The 25,566-nt window shown below is 37.8% G+C and overlaps 3 protein-coding genes across 3 annotated transcripts; 1 reads left to right on the plus strand and 2 right to left on the minus strand.

Moving 5' to 3' along the window:
• Positions 1–3,390: 3,390 nt before the first annotated feature.
• On the minus strand, positions 3,391–5,499 carry LOC142521254 (uncharacterized). Its single transcript, XM_075624484.1, is given in 3 exon segments — positions 3,391–4,104; positions 4,106–5,198; positions 5,271–5,499. Coding segments are annotated over 2 exon segments (1,494 nt in total). The 5' UTR covers positions 4,967–5,198; positions 5,271–5,499; the 3' UTR covers positions 3,391–3,471.
• A 521-nt stretch (positions 5,500–6,020) lies between these two features.
• On the minus strand, positions 6,021–6,704 carry LOC142521306 (protein IRX15-LIKE-like). Its single transcript, XM_075624527.1, has one exon. It carries the CDS (start codon positions 6,702–6,704, stop codon positions 6,021–6,023), a length of 684 nt encoding a protein of 227 aa, XP_075480642.1.
• A 16,689-nt stretch (positions 6,705–23,393) lies between these two features.
• Positions 23,394–24,874, plus strand: LOC142520963 (SKP1-interacting partner 15). The gene has a single exon (XM_075624126.1). The coding sequence runs from the start codon at positions 23,416–23,418 to the stop codon at positions 24,697–24,699; it is 1,284 nt and encodes a 427-aa protein (XP_075480241.1). The 5' UTR covers positions 23,394–23,415; the 3' UTR covers positions 24,700–24,874.
• Positions 24,875–25,566: the final 692 nt, after the last annotated feature.

A 25,566-nucleotide genomic window follows, 5' to 3' on the forward strand; every position in this document is an offset into this window, starting at 1 on the left:
AACCTTTCATCTAGAGTCCTTTTTCTATAACTTGGTTGTTGTTCTAGGTTTTGAATTCTTGTTTGAATATCCTTTAATATTCCAAGAATTTCTTTCTGATTTTCAAGGATTTCTCCTCATTTTGTGGTACATAATACAACATATTGCCATAATTTTGTACTGTCTTTTGAATTTCTCTAATATCTCCGGAAAGTTTAGAGAAATCCAATACTATTTCTAGGAACCTATTATTTTGAATTATAAGTTTACCTTAGGACTCTAATAAGTTCTCCTTTATTCTTGATATCTAACCTTAATTAGATCTTCCTGTTTTAGATATTCCAAAGTTCTTAAATAAATTCGGCAAATAATTAACCTCGATCCTGGGTTCGGATTCATGTTATTTGAGAAAATGTTCCTCCTCAAACATTTAATTACACTGTAATAATAAATTTACATGTTTGAAATAACTTTATCTCGACTCTGATATCATTTGGGGCCCAGTAAAATCAATCACTAAAATTAACACATATAAGGGTATTTTGTCATTTTTATTATGTTAGAGAGTTTAAACAATTTTTTTAGGTATAGAGAGTTAGGATAAATTTATGTTTAGGTTTAAGAATTTATCTCCAATTTACCCCAACATCAAAGCAAAAAAAAAAAAATACTAAATAATTGTATACTACCAGCGAAATTATCGGTTTCATTTTCGATGAAAATTTATTATTTCAATTGCCAAATACTAAAAGGCCGAAGGTGTATATAATGCTTAGTAGTCGCAGTAAAATAAACTAGTGCAATAAAATAGGTAAATTAAGTAAAAGAAACATAACATGGACCGGTCCATTAGAATGTTGTATTGGGCAAAACTACAGTTCATATATATAAGCCTCCATCTAGCCCACCTCATGGTTGTCTTTTGCACAGTGATCTCATAAATTTGTGATTTAAATTTAATTATATATGTAATTTTTTTTTAACACTACAATATACACAAATACATAAAAACATAAAATCAAACACATCACAAATGTATAAGTTTTGTTTAAACAAAATTAATACATATTATATCGATTTTAAAATTAAAAAATATATATAAATTGATAAATAATAAAAATTTATTAAATAATAATATTTATTATATCGGTTAATTCGGTTAACCGATTTCAAAATTTTGAAAACCGTAACCGAACCGAATTAACTTATATAACCGAATTTTTTTAATTTGAAAACCGAATTTTCGAAATAACCAAACCGAATTTCCGAATTGGCTCGGTTCGATCGGTTAATTCGGTTTAACCGAAATCTTGCTCTCCCCTAAGTGGGGTATGAAGAAATAATCTCGCTGCCGTCCTCTTTCGATCAAAGCAGGACACAAGTTTTCTCGTATACATTGATTATATTCTTGAAAAATATTTTTTTTAATGTGTATACCAAGTAGGGATGTAAACAATCCAATCCAAATCAAACCAAACAGTATCAGGCTTGAGCTTGGCTCGTTTAAGATTGTTTGAGGCTCGAGCTCGATTCGAACTTTTATTATCAGGCACGAGCTTGGTTTGTCTTGAAATTACCAAGCTCGAGAAAAGCTCGAGCTCGGCTCGTTAAAAGCTTATTTAGCATGTTAATCAAGCCAGGCTCGAGCTTGATTCATTAATAGCTCGTTTAGCATGTTTAACAAGCCTGACTTGAGCTCGGCTCGTTTTCGAGCTCGTAAAGCATAGAATTGAGCTCGAGTTTGAGCTTGATTCGAGCTTGTTAAAAATTAAATATATCTATAAACTAATTTTAAATCAGACATAAAAATGTAAATTCATTCATAAATAACCAAAACGACACAAATAAGAGCTAAAAAAACATAAATCAATATATTATTGAACATTCCAAAATAATACATCTAGAATATTCATCATACACTGATATCACCAATAAATAACAATGAAATAATTTCACCCATTTAATACTTCAATTAAGTCTGGTGAGAAAGTAGGGAGGACATCAAAGAATCTATTAAAATAAAAAATTACAAAATCATCTTCAATAACAACTAGTCAAGTATCCTGCAAAGTTCATAATAACATTAATACTAATATTTTTATTTGTCTTGTGTTCAATTCCTTCCATTGACATTAGTACTAATATTTTTATTTGTCAACTCAACAAATGAGTCAAGCTCAAACTTACGAGCCACCTAAACGAGCCGAGCTCGAGCTCGAGCTCGCGAGCCTATTATCAAACATGTTTGCGAGCTCATGAGCCAAATATCTTTAGGCTTGATCTTGGTTTGATTAAATTTTCGAGCTCAAAAATCGAGCTTGAGCTTGGCTTGATATGATTAACAAACGAACTCAAACGAGCTTTTTATCGGACCGAGCTTCGAATAGCTCGCAAACGGTTTGGTTCATTTACATCCCTAATACCAAGTATACATAAAATTTATCAATGTTCATGCAGAATATTGATTTTAATTTAATTGAAATACATATTTGTTTTGATTAAAAGTTTTTATGAAAAATTCTCATAATCAATCGTATGTGCTTCCTTTCAAATACAATTTGCATGCTTGAAATTTTTTTATGACAAACTTTTTTATAATAATTTCTATGTTATGGTTGATATGATCATTCCCAAATTCAACTGTATATATAAAGATAAAAGAAATATTTATTACGATATGATAATTATATATTAGATACAAATTTGTTAATATTGTGTTTGGACGATGGATTTGGATTTTTGAGAAAATTTTAAATCAAAGCAAGTGATAGTTCCCCGAGTGTAAGTAGTAAAGTTTCTCTGAAAGTCTTCACTTAGTAGGTTTTCATGTCCATGGTCTCGTACATACAAATTTATCTAGACTTGTAAAAAGTGCTTTTTTTTTTCCTCTAGTTCAAGAGCTTTAGGCCGGATACTAGCTTAAATGAAATTTATTGAGGATGGACGGCCTTGGATTTGAAATTCAGAGATTTGAAATATCTAGATTAAATAATGTAATTGAAATTAAACCATAAAAATGTACTTAGCTAACACAAGATTTCCTTCAATCCAATTTTGAACCAAATAAATACGATGGATTTGAGGTGTGAAATTAAAATCAATTCATTCAATCAAAAAACAACATAAGATAGTTTGAATTTTGAGTTAAATCATAGAGAAACTACTAACAAATCTACGCCATCAAAGTTACGTAACAAATATTATATAACGATAAAAATGTAATTTTAAATCATGAGTTTATTCATAAAATAAAGTGCATACACAATTAATACTTAAATATAATAATTATCAGTTCATATTAAACAATTATGTATGATAAATAATACATTTGACGTACATTTCTAAAAATGCCTCATTTTACTAATTGCTAAGAAAATCAATGCATATACGATTAGTAAGAACATAAAATTGAAAATTTTCACACATACCAAAAAAAAAAATTTAATTAATTACTTTGGATTGGAATCATTGCAAAATGTAGAATTCCAAATTCTATAATATTTTGGAGGAAGGAGGCAACAAGAATTTTAATCTCTTTATCATGTTCTCAAGTTCACCTAATCTATCGAACTCTTTCATTTGCACCAAAAATCTCTTGAGCATCTCAAACACTAGCTCACTCACACGCCTACCTCTCACAAGCATCTGCTTGCAACAATCAAACGCCTCGTCGACTCGTCCTTGGGAACATAGCCCCGTTACAAGAAGGTCAAGAGCATGGCCATGTGGACAATGCCCTTTGTTCATCAAGTAGTTCCATAAATCCAAACCAAGATCAACTCTACCATTCTCGCAGAAAATTTTCATCAACATAACGACTGTCCTTGTTTTAGGCGCGAAGTTTTTCTCGAGCATTTTTGAGTAAAGTTGGATGACACCATCAATACCCTTTGACCTCATTAATCCCAAGAACATAGTATGATATGTGATATTGTCGTGCTCGATGCCTCTCGTTTCCATCTCTTCCATCAAGGTCGCAGCAGAGATGACATCCCTTGTTCTGATGAGGGAACTCATGCAAGCATTATACGCCCCTGTATCGGGCTGTAGATTTCTCTTGGTAATGTCATCAAACAATTGCTTAGCCTTGGTACTATTCCTAGCCAACCCCGCCCCATGTATCAACTGTGGTGATGGTTTCTAATGTGGGCAAACAACTAACACGCTCCATCTCTTCAAAAAGTCTAAGAGCATCACCAAAATGCCCTTTCTTACAATATGCATCGATCCTAATGTTGTATGTAACACTGTTGGGCTTAAAACCTCTTCGAACCATCTCATGATAGAACAACTCCACTGCAGTAACATCACCTGATTCCTTGAACCCCAACAGCAAGATATTCATGGTCTTGATGTTGGGAGCATATCGCATATGCATCTTGCTGAACACCGATTGTGCTTCTTTCATCTGTCGCTGAGTGCAAAATGCTCGAAGAAGTACGTTGAACTCGTTCGTACCAAATCTTTTGCCACAGAATATATCTGTCTCCATTTTCTCAAACGCATCTAGAGCTTCCTCATATGATTGGAATTTTGCGATCCTTGATAAAATGATGCTCATCGACTTGAGGGTGATCAACGAAGGGTGAGTCTGCTTGATATCTTCAATTAGCTCCCAAGCTTTGTTGAAGTAGCGCATACGTGTAAGTATATGGAGGGTCTTCTCAAAAGCATCTGAACTTGGAACGTACAAGTCATTTTGAAGACAATATTTGAAAAATTCATAAGCCTTGAGACCATTTGAATGCGCAGCAAACAAGCTACCAAGAATCTTTTCAATGAAAGGGGTTGACAAGACAGCGGCGGGGATTTCACACCGAAGAGTGGGAAGTAATGGCCGGTCGGGATAAGGATGGTCATTAATAATGCTCACAATTCTTGAAATTTCCGTTTCTGAACACGCGGACGAAAGAAGCCTAGAAATGTTCAGCTTTCCACGAATTTGAAAAGGTTGTTTAAATTTACTACTTCTGCAAGCGAAGGACATTTCTTTGCTCGAAATTCCAGAATTACTAAATTTCCATGAAACTCAATCCTGTTACATCAAGGGCACGTCAAACATGGATTGGATTAAAGGGTTCGCACAACATGGCATAAAAAAGGAAAACTGCACAAAACCAAGAGTGAATATGAACTTTTACTGGTGAAAGAAAGGTGTATACAAAACAGTAACATGATGCTGTCCATCGTATAAGCAGCTGATTGATAATATATCACCCCTAGTGTTAAAAATTTATAAGCTCAAAAGAAATTAAAATTTAAACTAGCAGATTGATGGATAACTCCAGCACCTGAATAAAGTCTGCTTTCACTCTCTTGCGCATATTGCCGAGCATGTAGCACGCAACATAGATATGCTCACCTGAAAAAATTCTCCGTGATTAAACAACATAGTAATTACAGAGGTAAAATGTCGCTAAACCAAGACCAAATCGGCTCCTTCCCATCTTCGAGAATCCATTCTCCGTACGTTCAATTTGATTTGTGCTACGCAGCGTTTTCCCACGGAAAGGTGGTCAAAATGTTTGATTTATTAATTAATAAAAAGCAAACTTTATATATATATATATAATTTAATAGCACTCATTTTCATCAACTCCCCAAATTATGATCTCAAACTTGATAATTTGTTTCAAACTTAAGACATTGATGACAAAAGATGAGTGAAACGCTTATTGAAGTTAAATATTAAATATTAGGCAAAAACTTGTGTGAGACGGTTTCACGGGTTGTATTTTGTGATACAGATATCTTATTTGAGTCATCCATGAAAAAGTATTACTTTTTATGCTAGGAGTATTACTTTTTAATGTGAATATCGGTATGGTTAACCCGTCTCGCAGATAAAAAATCGTGAAACCGTCTCACTAAGAGACATACTCTAAATATTAAGCTATTATATTCAAGAGGCCAATTTGGCAATTTGGAAGTTGGTAAGTTACAAGGGATTTATTTATATATAAAAATTAAACACAAAATTTAAATTTTTGTTAATATAAAAAAAACTATAGATGTTTGTACCAATGAGTCTAGCTCATCCATTATTCTTCACCATCGAAATCATCTGATGTAGCAAGTTCTTCAAAACTTGAGGAAATGGAGTTGGCACAAAACTCAAACAAGTTAGACTCCATTCTTTCCACCGCAAAATGTGCTAATGAATCCACACACTTGACCAAATTTTCTTTGCATAAGAACTCGAAACTACAAACCCTTTCGACTTCTCTCCCGGCATCGTGCACGAAAACGTGTGTTTTCTTAGCACGATCTTTCTTGTTCCTGGCCAAAACTCCGGCAGTGAATATAGCAGACATTCTCCCAGGCGCTTCCGACGAGTACCCGCTCGGCCCGTCGACCAAAATCACGTCCCATTCGATGTCGTATATATGGTTTGGCATGTCGTTTACAGCCAGTTCGCAGTCCGAGAACAGAAGGTTTTGCACCGGCCTGCATTCGTCCCTGACCTTCTCTTTATATAGGTCGATCAGGTCGTATAAGTCACTGACACGCGTGGTGAACCTAACGTCGTATGCTTCGATGTTCAGGTGTTTCCCTTCGAGTTGAGATACCAAGAACGAGCTTTGATCAATGAAAACCGTGACACCGTTGTGGTTGAGTGAGTTCCAGAGGAGGGTTTCATGCGTGAGGCCGAAAACTAGGAAGTTACAAGGGTCGTGGCATTGGTGGAGGACCGAGGCGATAGCATTTAGCTCGTTGTAAGTCATTTTTCTGGTGGTGGTGGAGGAGGAGGAGGAGTTTGAGGCCACATAGTGGAGGAGGGTAGTGTAGATTGTGCTGGGAAGTTGAGTTCTCATGGTTGCGGTGGCGGAAGCCGTGGTATTCGTGGCGGTCGCGGTGTCGTTCGAGGTGGTTGTTTTTGAGACGGTGTGGTTGTTTCTCGTGGTGATGAAGGTGAGAGCAAAAGCCATGGAGAGGAACAAAATGAGCAATACGCACCAAGCAAAATATTGTGGAGAACAAAAAGTTCTTGATTTGGTGCTTTTTGTGGGTACTAATTGGTGTAGAAATATGATTTTGGAGTAATTCTTCATGTTGTTAAAAGGGTTTAATTTGTAAGAGGAAATGAATAGGGTTGCTTTATAGTAAGATGGGATGAATTTCTTTTGGTAAAATCTATGCTTTCTATAATAATAATGATTCTCAAGATCTCATGTTTCTTTTTTCCTACAAATCATAAGCTAAGCGTGTTGTATACCTTGACTTGCATTTTCATTACCAAATACAAAACTAGAAGTATATATTTTGTTAGCCAAGAATAATTTTGTATATAATTGATAAGGAAAAATGTAAGTGAAGGTATTAATAGTTGCCGGCTCAAGATGGGCACAAGGGTTGTTCGTTAAACGGTTTAAACGTAAAAAAAAAAAACAAAAACAAAACGACCAAGATCGTATTGTTTAGCTTAAATGGTTTTTCGATTGGTTTTGGTTTTGATTTTTGATAATTTCGGTTGTTTGGTTCGGTTTTTGGTTTTCAAAATTGAAAAACCTTGAAAACTGAACTTAACCGGCTATTTCATATATAATATATATTAAAATAATCAATAAATTTAATGCAAACAAATCGAGTCAGTTCGTAAGTTTCTCGAGCGGCTCGAAAAATATTTGATTTGTGTTCGAGATTATCAAATTCGAGCTGAAGTCGAATGTGTTTTAACTTCTTCTTTAGCCGAACATGAGCCATAATTATTTTATTTTAATATTTTATTAATATAATATAATTATATATTAAATAAATATATTTCATGCTTTATTTTTGAGTAGCTCGCGAATATATTTGAATATTTTGAATTAAACTCGAACTGCCTTGATTTTAACTGAATTCGATAAAAAAAAAATTTAAATTGAACTCGATCTCAAAGTACCTATTCTAGCCTTTCTTTTTTTTTTTTTTCTTTTTTTTCATATTTAGCTCGATTCGGTGAGTCGCTCTTGGCTTTCGATTCCATTTGAAGTTCTCTTTGTATTCGAATTATTAACATTAACATTAACATCTTCTATTAACTGTTCATAATTTGGAATCAAGATATCTTGATATCTAAATCAGATAATATAAATTTTTTTAATTATTTAGATTTGCCATCACTTCACTTCTTTATGATTTCCCAATTTCTCAGTGACCCGAAGGCTCACAATATTAAACATATTCTAACCATTTTAAACGTTTAGCATTTGCTCATTCTATCGTTGGTAAATTTATACATTGTTAAAATATCAATAACCATGTAATAACAACATACCCAATTTGACTTATACGATCAATTCATTTTTTAAAACACTGAAAACATAGCCAATTGCAATTTTTGTTTTACGTGTTTATTTCTTTGTGATTTTGAACGTCTGTATTACTGAATTTTAGTTTCAGTCTTGTATCTTTAAAGTTTTGGAAATTTTATTTATTTTTCATTAGTTTGTTCATGTGACACTGCACATACCAACGATACGTTGGCGTCACATAATGTCACGTTAGGAAAATGACTAAAATTATCAAAAAAAACCACAATTAGCAGACTAAAAATGAAATTTGACAAAATAGATGACTGAAATGACAAAAACACCTACATGCAAGAGGAAAAAATTAATTTCCCGTCATATATTTCATTCAGAGTACGTTAATTTTATAATAAAATCCATTTTTGTGATGATTCTCAATAGAAACTAAAAAAATTGGAAAAATCGGTTCGGTTCGGTTCGGTTCGATGAACTATGATCAATTTAACTATATGGTCAAGTAAACTTATCCTTTTTTTCAAATTTGGGTAGGCAGATCCCAACTCGATTATATTGGTTAATAAGTTATTATGTTTGAAAGACAAAATTACTTGGTTAATATATAATCATTACAAAACTCTAAACTTTTATTATATTTTCTAGTATTTTATTTTAAAAATATTTTTGTAATAGAATAATAGATATAAAAACTAACTTGAGTTATAATCCAAACTCCATTTAGTGCACAACAACAATTCTCACTCCCAATATCTTTTGCAAGACCCAACTACGTATAACCTCGGTATCCCGGCGGCGGGGATATCAGCGATAGTTTTACTGATCTACTGAGCATTGACCTTACATATTCGTGTTCGTGTACGTATTCATATTAGTCACAACCAACTCACCTCCTTCAAAACATGTTATCATATACATCACTTGTAGAATTCATATATATGTCAGTTGGTTTATTTTCAAGATTGAACATTTCTGAAGCATCCTCTGATATAGCTTCCTGTTGAAGCTGAGGAGAATAAGAGAGAATCAGAACAACAATGGAGCTTGAAGGCTCTGTAGACGGTTGATCAGCAGAAATAGTAACTGGTTCTTCAGTTGGTTGCTCAGCTGAATAAAAATTAAATTCTTCAGTTGCTTGAACAACTAAAACTGTAGTTGGCTCTTCAGTTTCTATAATAACTGTCTGTTCAGTCGTGGCAGTCCACTGAACTGGCTCTTTAGTCGGTTGAAAAGTAGCATGTGAGGCTGGTTCTTCAGTTGTTGTTGGCTCTCCAACTGCTTCAGTTGTAGTCTGCTGAATATCATAGGCAATTGATTTAATGACTTCGTCAATGTTTGCCAATGACAATTCATCATCAGTGTAAAGTTGAAATTCTGCAGTTGAGGATTGGGGAGCAGAAGTTGATAGTTGCGAATCTTTGAAAAAGAAGCAGTTGCTTGCTCAGAAAATTCAACAACTGATTCCTAGGATAGCTTTTGCGTTGGAACTTATTGTTCAGCTTCCTCTTCTGATGAGAGATTTTGGGAATCTGCTGGAATTATAAGTTCTTGATCCAGTTCCCAATATTTGATCTCCATCTATAGTGAGATAAGATCCGAGTTCAGCTGATCATGAACAGCTTTATCATTGAGATCAGCTGATCATGAACAGCTTTATCATTGAAGGCAGTTGGACTGGTAGGATCATAGTTTTGGCGTAGCTGAAGAACCATTTGTCTCAACTTCTTGGATCGTACTTGATCGAAAAAGTACCTTTTCTTCTGCAACACTTGAACCACTGAAGTTGCTTTCACCATTTTTAGGACTATGGTTTCCAGGACAACAAACTTCTTCAGAACTGATTTTTTTTGTATTTGCCTGGCAAACACTTAAGTCCTAAATCTCACCCATTCATCATAAGCTTTAAGCTTAGTCTCAGAAAATTCATTGATCTCTTTCCAGATGAGGTCAATATGGGTTTGGATGGTGTTTGTGGGTCGGGGATCTTCTGTCATTTTCTCTTTGTCCTTGGAGTCAATCAAGGACATGAGGAATGTTCAGTCTTGATCTGATTGCATCGATCACTTCTCTAATCACTATTCATTTGGGTCTAGTAAAAGGTAATGAAGTTGGGCCAACGATAGTGATTAGTGGAGCTTTAACTCGAGCATGCTTCTTTTATCACTAGATTCGGTGATAGGCTTCTTGAGAGGAGCAGCAGGTTGAAGTAACTGCTCTTCAGTTAATGATTTACCTGATATTGCTCGCAAAGGAGTAGCCTTGATCGGCTGTTCAGCTCCTGATAGAATCAATCTATCAGTTGGGATGGTGCCCACAACAACTGCTGGTTTGGTCTTTAGAGTCCTGGGCTTCTTGGCAATCTTGGGAGAAGGAGTATTTTCTGAATTAGTTTCATTGACAATCAGTTTACGTTTGATTGCCTTTTTATGATTAATTTTCTTGGCCTTCTTTGCTGGTTTGGGAGCCACCTGCGTCCCTGTCTCCTTCTTTACCTTGACAAACTGCTCAGGAGAGATGTCCAGCTTGAGCTTCGGCAGCTGAACACTCTTGGCATTGAAGATTTTGAATTTGGATGACCTCTCAAAGGAGTCACCCACCAAGCCCTTGCTCTTCAGTAGATAGCTGAGCTGCACAGCAAATCCCTTCAACTGCTTCGAAGACCGAAACATGTTCTTCATAAGGTTGAAGATGATACCTTTCTAGTTCAGTCTTTTTCCAGTCATGATAGAAGTCATGACTTGAAATTTCTTCAAAGTAAGGGCAACAAACTATCCTGCTTTGGCTAGAAGCCCTTTGGCCACAATATCAGCCAGTAACTGGATATCTAGCTTGAGTTTTTTCTTGGGATCGGAAACCTTGATTTTCCGACCATCAGCGGATAGGAGAGTTCGCATCTCCAACATCAGAAGTTTTTACTTCAGATACATTGGCCAGACCATCAGTTGGCAACTGAAAGAGGTTGCTAAAGGAGTCTTCGTCGATCATCAGCAACTGATTGTTCATGGTAGTAGTGATGTTGTCGTCAGCAAAAAATAAAACCGTCTTGGATATCGTTCATGCATAATGATAGGATCGGTTAAAAAATAAAACCGTCATGGATATTGTTCATGCATAATGATAGGATCGGTTCATGCATAATGATAGGATCAGTCAAAGTATATGCATATTTTGTGCCAAAATCGTGTAAATCCAATGCAACATGATAGACCTGATATTGTTCATGCATAATGATAGGATCGGTTAAAGGTGGAAGAGTGTTTAGAAGGGGAGGAGAGATTGAATAAACATTTACAATTTTTACAACCTTTTCGAATATAGATGAGTCAGATTAGTGATAAACTGATACTCGGGAATCTTATAAGTCAATATCAATCAGTTAACAAAGAATGTGCGGAAATAAACTAACTGATAGATAGAATAAAAACTGAAATAAGAAGACACAAGATTTTATGGATGTTCGGAGATTTCAAACACTCCTACGTCATCCCTCATATCACAAGGCTATGATATTCACTAAAAGACTTTGATCGATACAAACAGTTGTACAGACCAACTTTAGTTTTGGACTTAACAATGCCAAACTGAAACTCTTAGTTATAAGTTTGTTAACAGTACTCACTAGAACTGAAATATTTTAGCACAATTGATCTCTTGCAAGATCAATTATTACAGTATGTGCTTGAAAGCTCGAAGCATAGCCTGAAAGCTATGAATGTATGCAATAAACGTGAGCTTTGATATTTGCAAGGATTTCAGCAGAGTAACAGAATAGTAAATCTATCAGTTGATTGTTTTATATTCCGAGAGAGTTGTTCAAAAATTATTTCTCGGCTGCTCTTCTCTGTTATTTATAGGCTTCCCTCCATCGATAATATTAAATACGATTTGAAACTTTCTATCTGTTGCTTGCCACGCCAACATTCTTCTGACAGACGTACACTGCAGTTTTTCTGAAATGCGATTATACCGCTACTTGTTGCAGTCAGCTTTTAGTCGATTGAATGTCTTTTTCCTTAACTGATGACGTGTACAGCTGAGGGATCAGCTGATCGAATGTAGTTGATAAGCTCACAGCTGTTTGTAGTAACTGATCAGTTTCCAACTGATCAGTCAGTTGTCTACGTAGTTCAGTTGCTAGTTCAATTGCCTTCGAAAATCTGCGTATTATCCTCCAGTTACTGGCAGCCTATAGTTTGTATATTTTAGATCAGTTTCTTTCAGTCTTCTTGATCAGTTGGTTTAATCTTTTAAACGCTCAGTTTGTCAAACATCCGAAATTTAGTTTCCAACACATAAACACACAAATAAAATTATAATGATGTGACTGATGAGAAAAACGAGGTATAGGGCGTGCTTTTGCGTATTTACGCTTGAAAACCTTGATACAATCGTGTAGAACGGACACCAGAAAGACGGAGAAGAGTTTTTATGAGATTTTTTTGAGAAAAACCAAGGAAAATAGCTGCTGCTGGAGGTGGAGAGGGGCGGCCGAAAGTGAGGTAAAGTGATTAGGATTTTGGGAGGTAGGGTTAGATATAATATTAAGTATATAACGGGCCCTTAATTTAAAATAATGAGGTTGTGTAGTATTTTAGACCCATTATATATTAAAGTAGACTCATTAAGCCCAAAACACCCTCGTAAAATATTTCGCTTACGTACGTTTTTGAAAATATTGCTCGAATCCTCAAAAAGTCCTCCGATTTCCTAAAAATTGCATACCGGTTTAAAATATGACTCGATGAATAAAATACCCTACAAAGGTCCATTTTCGAAAATCTCACATTTATATACCACATATTAAATAATTAAAAATAATTATTTAATAAAACATTTTCCTTAACTGTCACCGGTCTCCATTCCTCGTTCGAGCGTGAAATACTACTACCTTATAATATGCAATCTTAGTGAACCATTAAATAAAACACATAGCCATAATCATGTATTTAATGCATTAAATTAATTAAAAACACATTATAAATAAAACTCTAGATTTGCATGAAGTCAGGTTACTTCGGTCGAATTTCTAGACCTTACACATGATATATTGCTTGTGGTTTGAACTTTTATTAGTAGAATACTAACACAGTTTACTAGATCACAAAGTGAATGTGATATCTTGAACTTTTTGGAGATTCATGTAAAACCAAACAATAGTACCTAACAATAATCACTCTAACATTCCACTTGGATTTTCAGGTTGTGTCTATTTTCCCCATTAAACACATATTTGCTTCATAAGTGTTTCAATGAGGAGGCTAGTCCTCAAACTTACACAGGTGATCTCCTAATAACAGTATTCTATAATACTATGCCTTTTCCGAGCTAAAAAACCATTAAAATTACAACTTAACCTCACTATATCAGTAGTGTAATGCCCGGAAATTTAATCCTAGTAATCTGTAATTATTGATTTATAATTTGATATGATTATGAAAGGATTAACCGAGACACGATTTGAAGTAACGTGTGAAAATATATGTGCGAGGACAGTACCATCGGCGCACGTGCGCGACGTGATGCGCACCCATGCGCCAAATGGGTAGAAGACCTCGCGCATATGCGCGACATGAGGGCGCGCATATGCGCGAGCTGCACCGGTCGAGTCCAGAGATCCTCGCGCTTATGCGCGGAATTGAGGCGCGCATATGCGCGAGAGGCTGGGAAGACACGCGCCGAGACAATAGTCTCGCGCATATGCGCGAAGACAGTGCGCGCATATGCGCGAGATGCTTTGGATGAATTTGCGGAAGACACATTTCGGGGCATGCGAGATGTATATATATATATATACATATTACACGTATTCCATCAAAGAAATCAACGGAGAATTGAGAGAAAGTGTTGGTTCCTTGTGCTTCAAATTTCAACCGTGTAAAATCCGTCCGTCTGAATCGTAATCCGACTTCAGTACTGTAATCCTATCGACGTAGGCTACAACTGGACGTAAGTTTTGCTACGTTTTGACATGCTTTGAAATTATGTCATTGTCAGAATTGAATAGGATTCATATATGATGTTCTTGATATGTTAGACATCATAGAATCGAAGTCAGATTAAGAAACGGACTGATTATAGAATTGTTATGATTTTCTGATTATATTGATCTGAAATCGGACAGATTTGGATTATGGATGGATTACAAATTGTATCGGATATGGGTTATGATTCGTAATTGATGTCTGTTGATATGGTATTGATGGAGATACTGAGATTGTGCCGTTATGCTGTTATTTGAATTAAATCCGGATTAATCAGATTCAGTGTTGAATTGAGAATGGAATATTGATATTATGATTCTCAATATGTCGTTTCAGATTTACAGAGACAGTCTTGAGTTCAGAACTGATATTACTTCAGACCGAGACTACAAACGAAAGGTATAAGTCAATGTGGTATCGGGAGATCGACTTAAGTCGGTTTAGACTTGAGTTTCCCTAAATCACATACTTTACTTTATTGCATTGATATTTGCATTGATTTGATTGATGTACTTGTTTTCTTGATTAATAGATAACAGGTATTAGACGAGTAATCTTGTGACAGAAGTGCCTGATAGCGGCGGGATCGCCACGGGCACATTGCACGATGTCATAAGATAGTGCATTGGCGATAGTGCCAAAGTCTGTCACCGGATGATTGGCTATCGATGTGGATAAAATTTGGGTTTCTTCTATTACTGTTGATCGATGTCGTATCGGTGTGGATAGAATTGGAGCTTCTTCTATTATTGGTGATCGATATTATATCGGTGTGGATAGAATTAGAGTTCCTTCTATTACTGGTGATCGATACCATATCGGTGTGGATAGAATCAGACATTTTTCTATTTCTGGTGATCGATACCTTATCGACGTGGATAGAACTGGAGTCTTTTCTATTACTGTTGGTCGATATAGGAATAGCCAACTTCTGGAAACCGGGATCCCTAGACTAGGATTGAGTCAAGTCTAAATTGTGTAGTTATGAGTATTGTCGACAGTCTGATATTGATTATGTTTCAGATTTTGATACATATTGCTGTTACCTGTTACATGCTTTATATTTGTTTATATGATTGCATGTTTCGTTGATTTATACTGGGATTATATTCTCACCGGAATTATCCGGCTGTTGTCTTGTCTGTATGTGTACATGACAACAGGTGGGACAGGTTCAGGGTCACGGAGATAAAGAGAGAGATCGTGATTAGAGTGACGGCTCCGGACTTGGATTAGAGATAGGGTTAGACACTTGATATTAGCTGTTAAACCTAAATTAAATAAATGTATGTGGTACAGAATTGGTACTTTTATATACTGAGATGTATATATGTTTTTATGTCACTACGTTCTGCATTATTTTAAAAAAAAAATTAGATCCTGGTTATTATAATTGATGAATTAGTCCTAAGGATGATTAAGAACATGATTAGCGTCCGGGTCCCCACAACAGGTGGTATCAGAGCTATAGATCCTTGAGACTGAGATAGGAGCTAGTGAGCGGGGTAGATTGAGATTTTCTTTCCTGCTTTTGATTGCTAGCATGATTTACTGCTTTATAATGCATGTTTATCTCTTTATCTGACTTGATTTGAAAACATGTGTTATTGAGAATGGATCAGCACCGATTCTGGATCAGCAGTAAGATGATCAGAGGAGGACTGAAATATATTTGTGAATTGGGATTACTAATCCTTTTGATTATCAGATATGCCTCCGAGAAGAGTACCTGAACAGGGTAGTACTTCAAATCCTCCCATGGATGTGACAGCTACTCCCATGGAGACCTTGTTAAAGAGATTTCAATCGTTCCATCCACAAACTCTGAAGGGTACGGAGAATTCAGTGGAATGCGAGAGTTGGTTAGATGATATCGAGACGTTGTTTGAGTCCTTGGATTATACTGATGAGAAGAGGGTGAAATTGATAGGACACCAGTTACACGACGTTGCTAAAAACTGGTGGATTACCACAAAGCGGGCCTTGGAACAACGAGGTTACGACTATCACCTGGAATGTCTTTAGAAATGAATTTTATCAAAGGTTCTTTCCAGTGTCGTATAGAAAGGACAAGGGAGCCGAGTTTGCCAACTTGAGGCAGGGTCAGCTAAACATTGAGGAATATGTGGCCAAATTCTCTACACTGCCTCCGATTTGCTCCCCACGTAGCTGAACATGATGAGGCCGTTGCGGACCAGTTCATAAATGGCCTAAATCCTGAAATCTTTACCTTGGTGAATACCGGGAGGCCAAACAACTTTACTGATGCCTTGAACCGAGCCAAGGAAGTTGAAGCTGGTCTTATGAGACAGAAAGAGTCTTCGTTTGTGTCTTCAGCACCGAGATCACAGATGCCTCCACCAGCTCCTCGATTTGAGAGCGGCAGTGGTAGTGGGAAGAAAGACTTCCTGAAAGCTAAGGGGAAGAAATTCAAGAAAGCTGGAAGTAGCTCATCCAGTTCGAGTGGCTCTAGACAGACTGGTCAGGGCTAGAGTTATACAGGACCTTACACTAACACTTGTGGAGGGAAGCATTCCACAGAACAGTGCCGAGGAGTGTTCGGCAACTGCCGCATTTGTAAACAGCATGGACACTTTGCCCGAGTGTGTCCCCAGAGAGGTGCCCAGGGATCCCAGGCCGCTGAGTCGTCTGGATCAGTGGCTCCAACATGAAGACGATCTTCTGCCGTTCATTCCTTTCAGCCAGCACCGTCTACTCAGTCACAGCAGATGACAGGAGGGAGCCAGACAGCGAGCCAGCCTCCTAGACAGCAGGCCCGACTATTTGCTTTGACTGAGGAGCAGGCACAGGATGCACCTGATGATGTCGTGGCAGGTAACTATTTTATTTCTGGTTATCCTGCATATGTATTGATTGATACTGGTGCATCGCATACTTTTATTTCTGAGAGGTTTGCATTGAGTCATGCGTTATCTATTGAGTCATTGTCTGCAGTAGTGTCTGTTTCTTCTCCGTTAGGGACGGGTTTGATATCAGTGAAATCTGTTAGATCGTGTATATTGCAGTATGATGGACATGAAATTGAGTTAGACTGTATTGTGCTTGGGATATCTGACTTTGATTGTATTATCGGTATCGATACGTTGACCAAGTACAGGGCTACAGTCGATTGTTTCCACAAGATTGTTCGATTCAGACCTGAGATGGCTGAGGAGTGGAAATTTTACGGTAAGGGTTCTCGAGCTAGAATTCCTTTGATATCTGCAATAAATATGACTCGATTATTGCAGAAAAGAGCGGATGGATTCCTGATATATTCAGTTGATTTACTGAAGTCGAGCCCATCGTTGGCGGACTTGCCAGTTGTGTGTGAGTTTACTGATGTCTTTCCAGATGAGATTCATGGATTGCCTCCGATTCGAGAGATAGACTTCAGCATTGAGTTGATGCCGGGAACAGTTCCAATTTCGAGGGCTCCGTACCGGATGGCACCTATCGAGTTGAAAGAGTTGAAAGAACAGTTGGAGGATTTGCTGGCCAGGGGATATATTAGACCGAGTGTTTCTCATTGGGGCGCTCCAGTACTGTTCGTGAGGAAGAAGGATGGGTCGATGAGACTTTGTATCGACTACCGGCAACTGAATAAGGCAACGATAAAGAATAAATATCCTATTGCCTCGTATTGATGATTTATTTGATCAGTTGCAGGGTTCTTCGGTGTATTCTAAGATCGATCTGAGATCTGGATACCATCAACTGAGAGTCAGGGATTCTGATATCTCAAAGACAGCATTCAGAACCAGGTATGGACACTATGAATTTATTGTCATGCCATTTGGTTTGACGAATGCACCGGCGGTATTTATGGGATTGATGAATCGAGTCTTTCAGAAATATCTCGATGATTTCGTGATTATCTTCATCGATGATATTTTGATCTATTCAAAGAATGTGATGGAGCATGCTGAACATTTAAGAACTGTGTTGCGAATTTTGAGGGCGGAGAAATTATATGCTAAACTATCGAAATGCGAGTTCTGGTTGAAACAGGTGGTGTTTCTGGGGCATATTATATCCGGAGACGGTATATCAGTTGATCCCAGTAAGGTTGAGGCAGTGATTTCTTGGCCGAGACCGACATCTGTACCAGAGATACGCAGCTTTATGGGTTTGGCAGGATATTATTGCCGATTTATTAAAGATTTTTCGAGTATTGCCAAACCGATTACACAGTTGACTCAGAAGAATGCTCCATTTGTTTGGTCTGAGGAATGTGAGACCAGTTTTCTCGAATTGAAGAAGAGATTAACCAGTGCGCCTGTGTTGACAATTCCTTCAGGTACTGGTGACTTTGTGGTTTATTGTGATGCATCTCACCGAGGATTGGACTGTGTGTTGATGCAGCGAGGACATGTTATTGCTTATGCCTCGAGACAACTGAAGCTCCATGAATCTCGTTACCCAATTCATGATCTTGAATTGGCAGCCATAGTCTTTGCTTTGAAGATATGGCGACATTACCTCTACGGTGAGAAATTCGAAATCTATTCTGATCATAAGAGCTTGAAGTATTTGTTTTCACAATCCGAGTTGAATATGAGACAGAGGAGATGGCTTGATTTGCTAAAGGATTTCGATTGTGAAATCAAATACTACCCAGGAAAATCCAATGCAGCAGCCGATGCACTGATTCGAAAGATATGTTCTTTATCCTTATCGACGATAGGTGTCTCGAATTTAATAGAAGACTGCTGTTTGTCTGGATTAGTATTTGAGACAGATCGGAGACCTATGAGATTATATGTGATTCAAGCTGAACCAGAGCTGATTTTGAAAATTAAAGCAGCTCAGAAAGTTGATCAGAATATACAGAAGTCGATTGCTATGGTCAGAGATGGACATCGATCGGAATATCAGATTCAAAATGGTATTTTGTATGTGAATAATTGTCTTGTTGTGCCGAATGTTTCGGAATTGAGACAAGCAAATACTGACAGAAGCGCACAACAGTCGTTTTAGCATTCATCCTAGTGGCAAGAAAATGTATAATGATTTGAAGACACAGTATTGGTGGAAACAGATGAAATCTGATGTTACTGAATTTGTAGCCAAGTGTCTGAATTGCCAACAGGTGAAAGCTGAGAGGAAGAAACCCGGAGGATTGTTGCAAAGTTTGTCGATTCCTGAATGGAAATGGGATCACATTTCCATGGATTTTGTGACACAGTTACCGAGATCCTCCCGAGGTTGTGATGCGATTTGGGTCGTGATTGATCGATTGACCAAATTCGCATGCTTTATTCCATACAAGATGACCTATAGATATGATCAGATGGCCGATATCTATGTCAAGGAAGTAGTTAGACTGGACGTTTTTTCGAAGTCGATTGTGTCAGACCGTGATCCTCGTTTTACTTCGCACTTCTGGCAGAGTTTGCAGCAAGCTCTCGGTACTAAGTTACATCTGAGTACCGCATATCATCCACAGACTGACGGACAGTCAGAGCGTACGATCCAGACATTGGAAGATATGCTGAGAGCTGTAGTGCTGGATTTTAGCACTAATTGGCAAGATGCGTTGCCTCTTTGCGAGTTTTCGTACAACAACAGCTATCAAACGAGTATTGAGATGGCACCATTCGAAGCATTGTACGGAAAGAAATGTCGATCCCCTCTTTACTGGGATGATATCTCTGAAGTTCCTGAGACTGGACTTGACATGATCAGAGATATGACTGAAAAAGTGAAACTAATTCAAAAGAAAATGAAGGCAGCACAGGACCGACAAGCCAAATATGCCAACCTTCGACGTAGACCGTTGGTATTTGAGACTGGAGATCGAGTATTTTTGAAGATTTATCCATTCAGAGGTGTGGTTAGATTTGGGAAGAAAGGAAAATTGTCTTCACGATATGTTGGTCCTTATGAAATTCTTGAAAAGATGGGAGATCGTGCCTATCGACTAGCATTGCCACCTTCATTATCTGCAATACATGATGTCTTTCATGTATCAATGCTGCGGAAGTATCTCCCTGATGATTCTCACGTTATTCAGCCAGACAAAACCGAGCTGGATGAGACATTGAGTTATGTCGAGAAACCGATTCGGATTATCGATCGTAAAGAAAAACAGCTCAGAACGAAGATGATTCCGTTGGTGAAAGTACAATGGACTCGTCATGGCGTTGAAGAAGCCACTTGGGAGACTGAATCAGACATGAGACAAGAATTCCCATCATTATTTCACTAATGTAAATTTCTGTTCAGTTTTATTACATGCCTTCTTATTGATATGATGGATTGGCTGTGATTTCGGGGGCGAAATAATATCTTAGGGGGGGAGAAATGTAATGCCCGGAAATTTAATCCTAGTAATCTGTAATTATTGATTTATAGTTTGATATGATTATGAAAGGATTAACCGAGACACGATTTGAAGTAACGTGTGAAAATGTATGTGCGAGGACAGTACCATCGTCGCACGTGCGCGACGTGATGCGCACCCATGCGCCAAATGGGCAGAAGACCTCGCGCATATGCGCGACATGAGGGCGCGCATATGCGCGAGCTGCACCGGTCGAGTCCAGAGAGCTTCGCGGATATGCGCGGAATTGAGGCGCGCATATGCGCGAGAGGCTGGGAAGACACGCGCCGAGACAATAGTCTCGCGCATATGCGCGAAGACAGTGCGCGCATATGCGCGAGATGCTTTGTATGAATTTGCGGAAGACACGTTTCGGGGCATGCGAGATGTATATATATATATATACATATTACACGTATTCCATCAAAGAAATCAACGGAGAATTGAGAGAAAGTGTTGGTTCCTTGTGCTTCAAATTTCAACCGTGTAAAATCCGTCCGTCTGAATCGTAATCCGACTTCAGTACATTAATCCTATCGACGTAGGCTACAACTGGACGTAAGTTTTGCTACGTTTTGACATGCTTTGAAATTATGTCATTGTCAGAATTGAATAGGATTCATATATGATGTTCTTGATATGTTAGACATCATAGAATCGAAGTCAGATTAAGAAACGGACTGATTATGGAATTGTTATGATTTTCTGATTATATTGATCTGAAATCGGACAGATTTGGATTATGGATGGATTACAAATTGTATCGGATATGGGTTATGATTCGTAATTGATGTCTGTTGATATGGTATTGATGGGGATACTGAGATTGTGCCGTTATGCTGTTATTTGAATTAAATCCGGATTAATCAGATTCAGTGTTGAATTGAGAATGGAATATTGATATTATGATTCTCAATATGTCGTTTCAGATTTACAGAGACAGTCTTGAGTTCAGAACTGATATTGCTTCAGACCGAGACTACAAACGAAAGGTATAAGTCAATGTGGTATCGGGAGATCGACTTAAGTCGGTTTAGACTTGAGTTTCCCTAAATCACATACTTTACTTTATTGCATTGATATTTGCATTGATTTGATTGATGTACTTGTTTTCTTGATTAATAGATAACAGGTATTAGACGAGTAATCTTGTGACAGAAGTGCCTGATAGTGGCGGGATCGCCACGGGCACATTGCACGATGTCATAAGATAGTGCATTGGCGATAGTGCCAAAGTCTGTCACCGGATGATTGGCTATCGATGTGGATAGAATTTGGGTTTCTTCTATTACTGTTGATCGATGTCGTATCGGTGTGGATAGAATTGGAGCTTCTTCTATTACTGGTGATCGATATTATATCGGTGTGGATAGAATTAGAGTTCCTTCTATTACTGGTGATCGATACCATATCGGTGTGGATAGAATCAGACCTTTTTCTATTTCTGGTGATCGATACCTTATCGACGTGGATAGAACTGGAGTCTTTTCTATTACTGTTGGTCGATATAGGAATGCCAATTTCTGGAAACCGGGATCCCTAGACTAGGATTGAGTCTAGTCTAAATTGTGTAGTTATGAGTATTGTCGACAGTCTGATATTGATTATGTTTCAGATTTTGATACATATTGCTGTTACCTGTTACATGCTTTATATTTGTTTATATGATTGCATGTTTCGTTGATTTATACTGGGATTATATTCTCACCGGAATTATCCGGCTGTTGTCTTGTCTGTATGTGTACATGACAACAGGTGGGACAGGTTCAGGGTCACGGAGATAAAGAGAGAGATCGTGATTAGAGTGACGGCTCCGGACTTGGATTAGAGATAGGGTTAGACACTTGATATTAGCTGTTAAACCTAATTAAATAAATGTATGTGGTACAGAATTGGTACTTTTATATACTGAGATGTATATATGTTTTTATGTCACTACGTTCTGCATTATTTTAAAAAAAAAAATTAGACCCTGGTTATTATAATTGATGAATTAGTCCCAAGGATGATTAAGAACATGATTAGCGTCCGGGTCCCCACAGGTAGGTTACAACATTCTTCGTACTATGAATGAGAAGAGAATGATTCCCCAAATTTTAACTAAAATTTTAATTATTTAGTTATCTCATAAAAAAAAGATGTGGAAATTTGCAATCAACAATGTTGGGTGTATACCATGAGAAATTTATTTGTAAATTTTAAGTTCAATCCTCTTGACAAGCTATACATTTGATCTATCTTAAAGTTTTTTACAACTGATCTGTTAAGTTACCCTATGATTTCACTCAATCAAAAGTGATAACACGACTAAATATCAAGTTCAGTATGGTATTATGTCTTCGACGTAAACGTCCTGACTTATCATCTTTCTTTCGATTTCGTGTCGTATGGTATTTCTACTTTAAATAAAGTATCCCACACTTCGAGATATTTATATGACTTTATGACTTTTTGAAAATTAAAAATAAATTTCATCAAGAACAGCACTCTGCCTAACACATGGTGCTCATGAAATATGACAATCGTCTTCTAAAACAATGACAGAACTAATGTAGGCCGCTGCCTACACTATGCCCAAGAACAAAGAGTTTACATATGCCAAGTTTGGCATAATTATTTTTACTTAATATGAACAAAATCGATCTGTCTTATAAGAAAATTGATAGACTGTCTGTTAGAAGAACCGTAATTTCTTACCATAATATAAGAACGAAATGCAAGAAATACGACTAATGAATCTTAACTTGCTAGATTTGATATCATCTTACGTAATCTGTTTTGCAGTCGAAAATGATATATATCAGTGAAAAAGAAAAATATATGATTTTAATTGAAATGGTAAAAATATTGGGATGACCATTTCGACCCCGACAAAACCCGCATGAAACGGTGTCGTTCACAATCTCTGTCGGTACCAAGACAAAACCAGTCAACCCAATCTCCTCCCATTATCCCCCTACACCACCGCTGTCTCCTCATCCGACGAGTTACCGCCCACTGCTCCGCCATGGATTTCTCCCCCTTCAACCTGCTCCCTCAAGAAACTATCCACCAGATCTTCGCCCACCTGCCCCTCCGTCAAATCTCCGCCGCCAAGTGCGTCTGCAAATCCCTCCACTCCGCCCTCTCCTCCTCGGCGTTCCTCCACCTCCTCCGCTCCCAAACCAGCCCGCTCTTCCTCCTCGCCCTCAAGCCCTCCAACCGCCACGTGTCCCCTCATCCGACCCTTCACGCCTTCGACCCTTCGTCCAACCAGTGGCTCAGATTCTCCCTCTCTTTCCTCCCCTTCTCCTCCCTCCACCCCATTACCTCCTCCCATGGCCTCCTCTACCTCTGGGGTTCGCAACCCACGTCGCAGGGTTCCTGTACCACCCTCGCGCAGAGTTCACAGAAAGCCCTTGTGGTCTGCAACCCTTTGACTAGCCAGTACAGGATCCTTCCTCAGCTTGGATCCGCTTGGTCCCGCCATGGATCTGTGCTAGCCGGCTCGCTCAGTGTAGTCCTAGTCCTCACGGAGCTTGCGGTTCTGTACTATTCCGAGAATCGGAGTCTGAAATGTGACAATTTAGGCTCCTGTGTGTCGAATAACTGGCTCAAATTTTCCTCTAATCTGCCGTCAAAGCCGCGAAGCCCGGTTTTAGTATCGAATTTTATGCTTGTGTTGTGTGATCTAGGCTCGCCTTGGAGGTCCCAGTGGGCTATGTTCAAGACTGAGATTGGGAGTGCAGACAAAATCCAGCATTGGATTCGGATGGAAAAGCGCGAGTGGGGGGATATTTTTGACATTTTGAGACGGCCCCGGCTGGTGAAAGCTGGGAATGAGAAGAAACTGTACATGGTTGGGGGATTGAAGAGCTCCTACGTGCTGCAGAGCGCGTGTTCGACTATCTTGATATTGAGGTTGGACTTGGAGAGCCTCGAGTGGGAGGAGGCAGGCCGAATGCCTGTGGAAATGTACAGGTGTTTCTTGAAAAGTAGTAAGTTTAAAGTGTTTGGTGGGGGTGATAAGATTTGTTTCTCGGCGAAAAGGGTTGGTAGATTGGCTCTGTGGGAAGAGAATGCAGATGGAAAGGCGGAGTGGAGGTGGGCTGAAGGTGTTCCCGTCGGTGGAGACGGGCTTTGCCGTGGATTCGTGTTCGAGGCGAGGCTCGAAGCTACGCCGTGAGGGAGGGAGGAGTGTAAGTTATTTGTAATTCATGTTATTGTTTTTGTTTGAAAATCAATGTTGTTGGGTAATTTGTTTCATATGATTGCTGAATATTGGCATTGTTTTGTTTAAGTTGAACATGTTGTATGATCTACATATATAATGAACCTGAACTTATTCAGATTTTACAGTATGTTGATGTGTATAGATTGCTTGTTTGTTGATATTATTTACTTTGTGTTTTCTTTTGATGTTCATTAGCTTCTTAATTTAGTCGATAATGCATACGGGGACTGAAAAAAGGTTGCATCCTGTATATTTATAAATCCATCCGTTGCTGATAAGAAATGTTTGAATCATTAAGTTACCATCTCGACACGGAAATGCAAATGATTATTTCTTGGTAGAATAAGCACAGTTTGGTTTGTTCTATTTCATTTTACCCTTTCGACTTCGCTGTTATGGTTTCTGCACATGTTGGTATGGTGCTGTGTGTATAGATTATCCTTCTAACTTGGTGAAGTGTATACGAAAACCTCAACTTGAGGTTTTCAAGTGGTACAACCCGCAATATCTATATTCTTACTCATCTTCTTTCACAACTTCTGGAGGAAATTCAAAATTCAATGGACGAGTCCTAGTACATTTCTTTCTGTACTTTTCCAATTGACATCCAGGAAATACTTTTGTGTGTGCTCAATTAGAATCTTTTGTAAAAACGACACTCTTGTTGGAGAGTGCTTTCATGTCGAATTTTTCATTGAAGGGAAATGGTGCTGTTGAACTATCAATGTGTTAAAATTACCGTTGCTTTTCTGGCCCCATGACCTAGATTGGGTCCATGTTTATATGGAGTTGGATTCGTCGTGGATAGTTGAGAATTTT

The sequence above is a fragment of the Primulina tabacum genome, chromosome 12 (genome assembly GCF_025594145.1).
Source record: "Primulina tabacum isolate GXHZ01 chromosome 12, ASM2559414v2, whole genome shotgun sequence".
Classification (NCBI taxonomy): domain Eukaryota; kingdom Viridiplantae; phylum Streptophyta; class Magnoliopsida; order Lamiales; family Gesneriaceae; genus Primulina; species Primulina tabacum.

What these genes read in the sequence shown, in the direction of transcription:
- LOC142521306 (XM_075624527.1), bottom strand. Translation starts at nt 6,704, where the DNA reads ATGACTTACAACGAGCTAAATGCTATCGCCTCGGTCCTCCACCAATGC.
- LOC142520963 (XM_075624126.1), top strand. Translation starts at nt 23,416, where the DNA reads ATGAAACGGTGTCGTTCACAATCTCTGTCGGTACCAAGACAAAACCAG.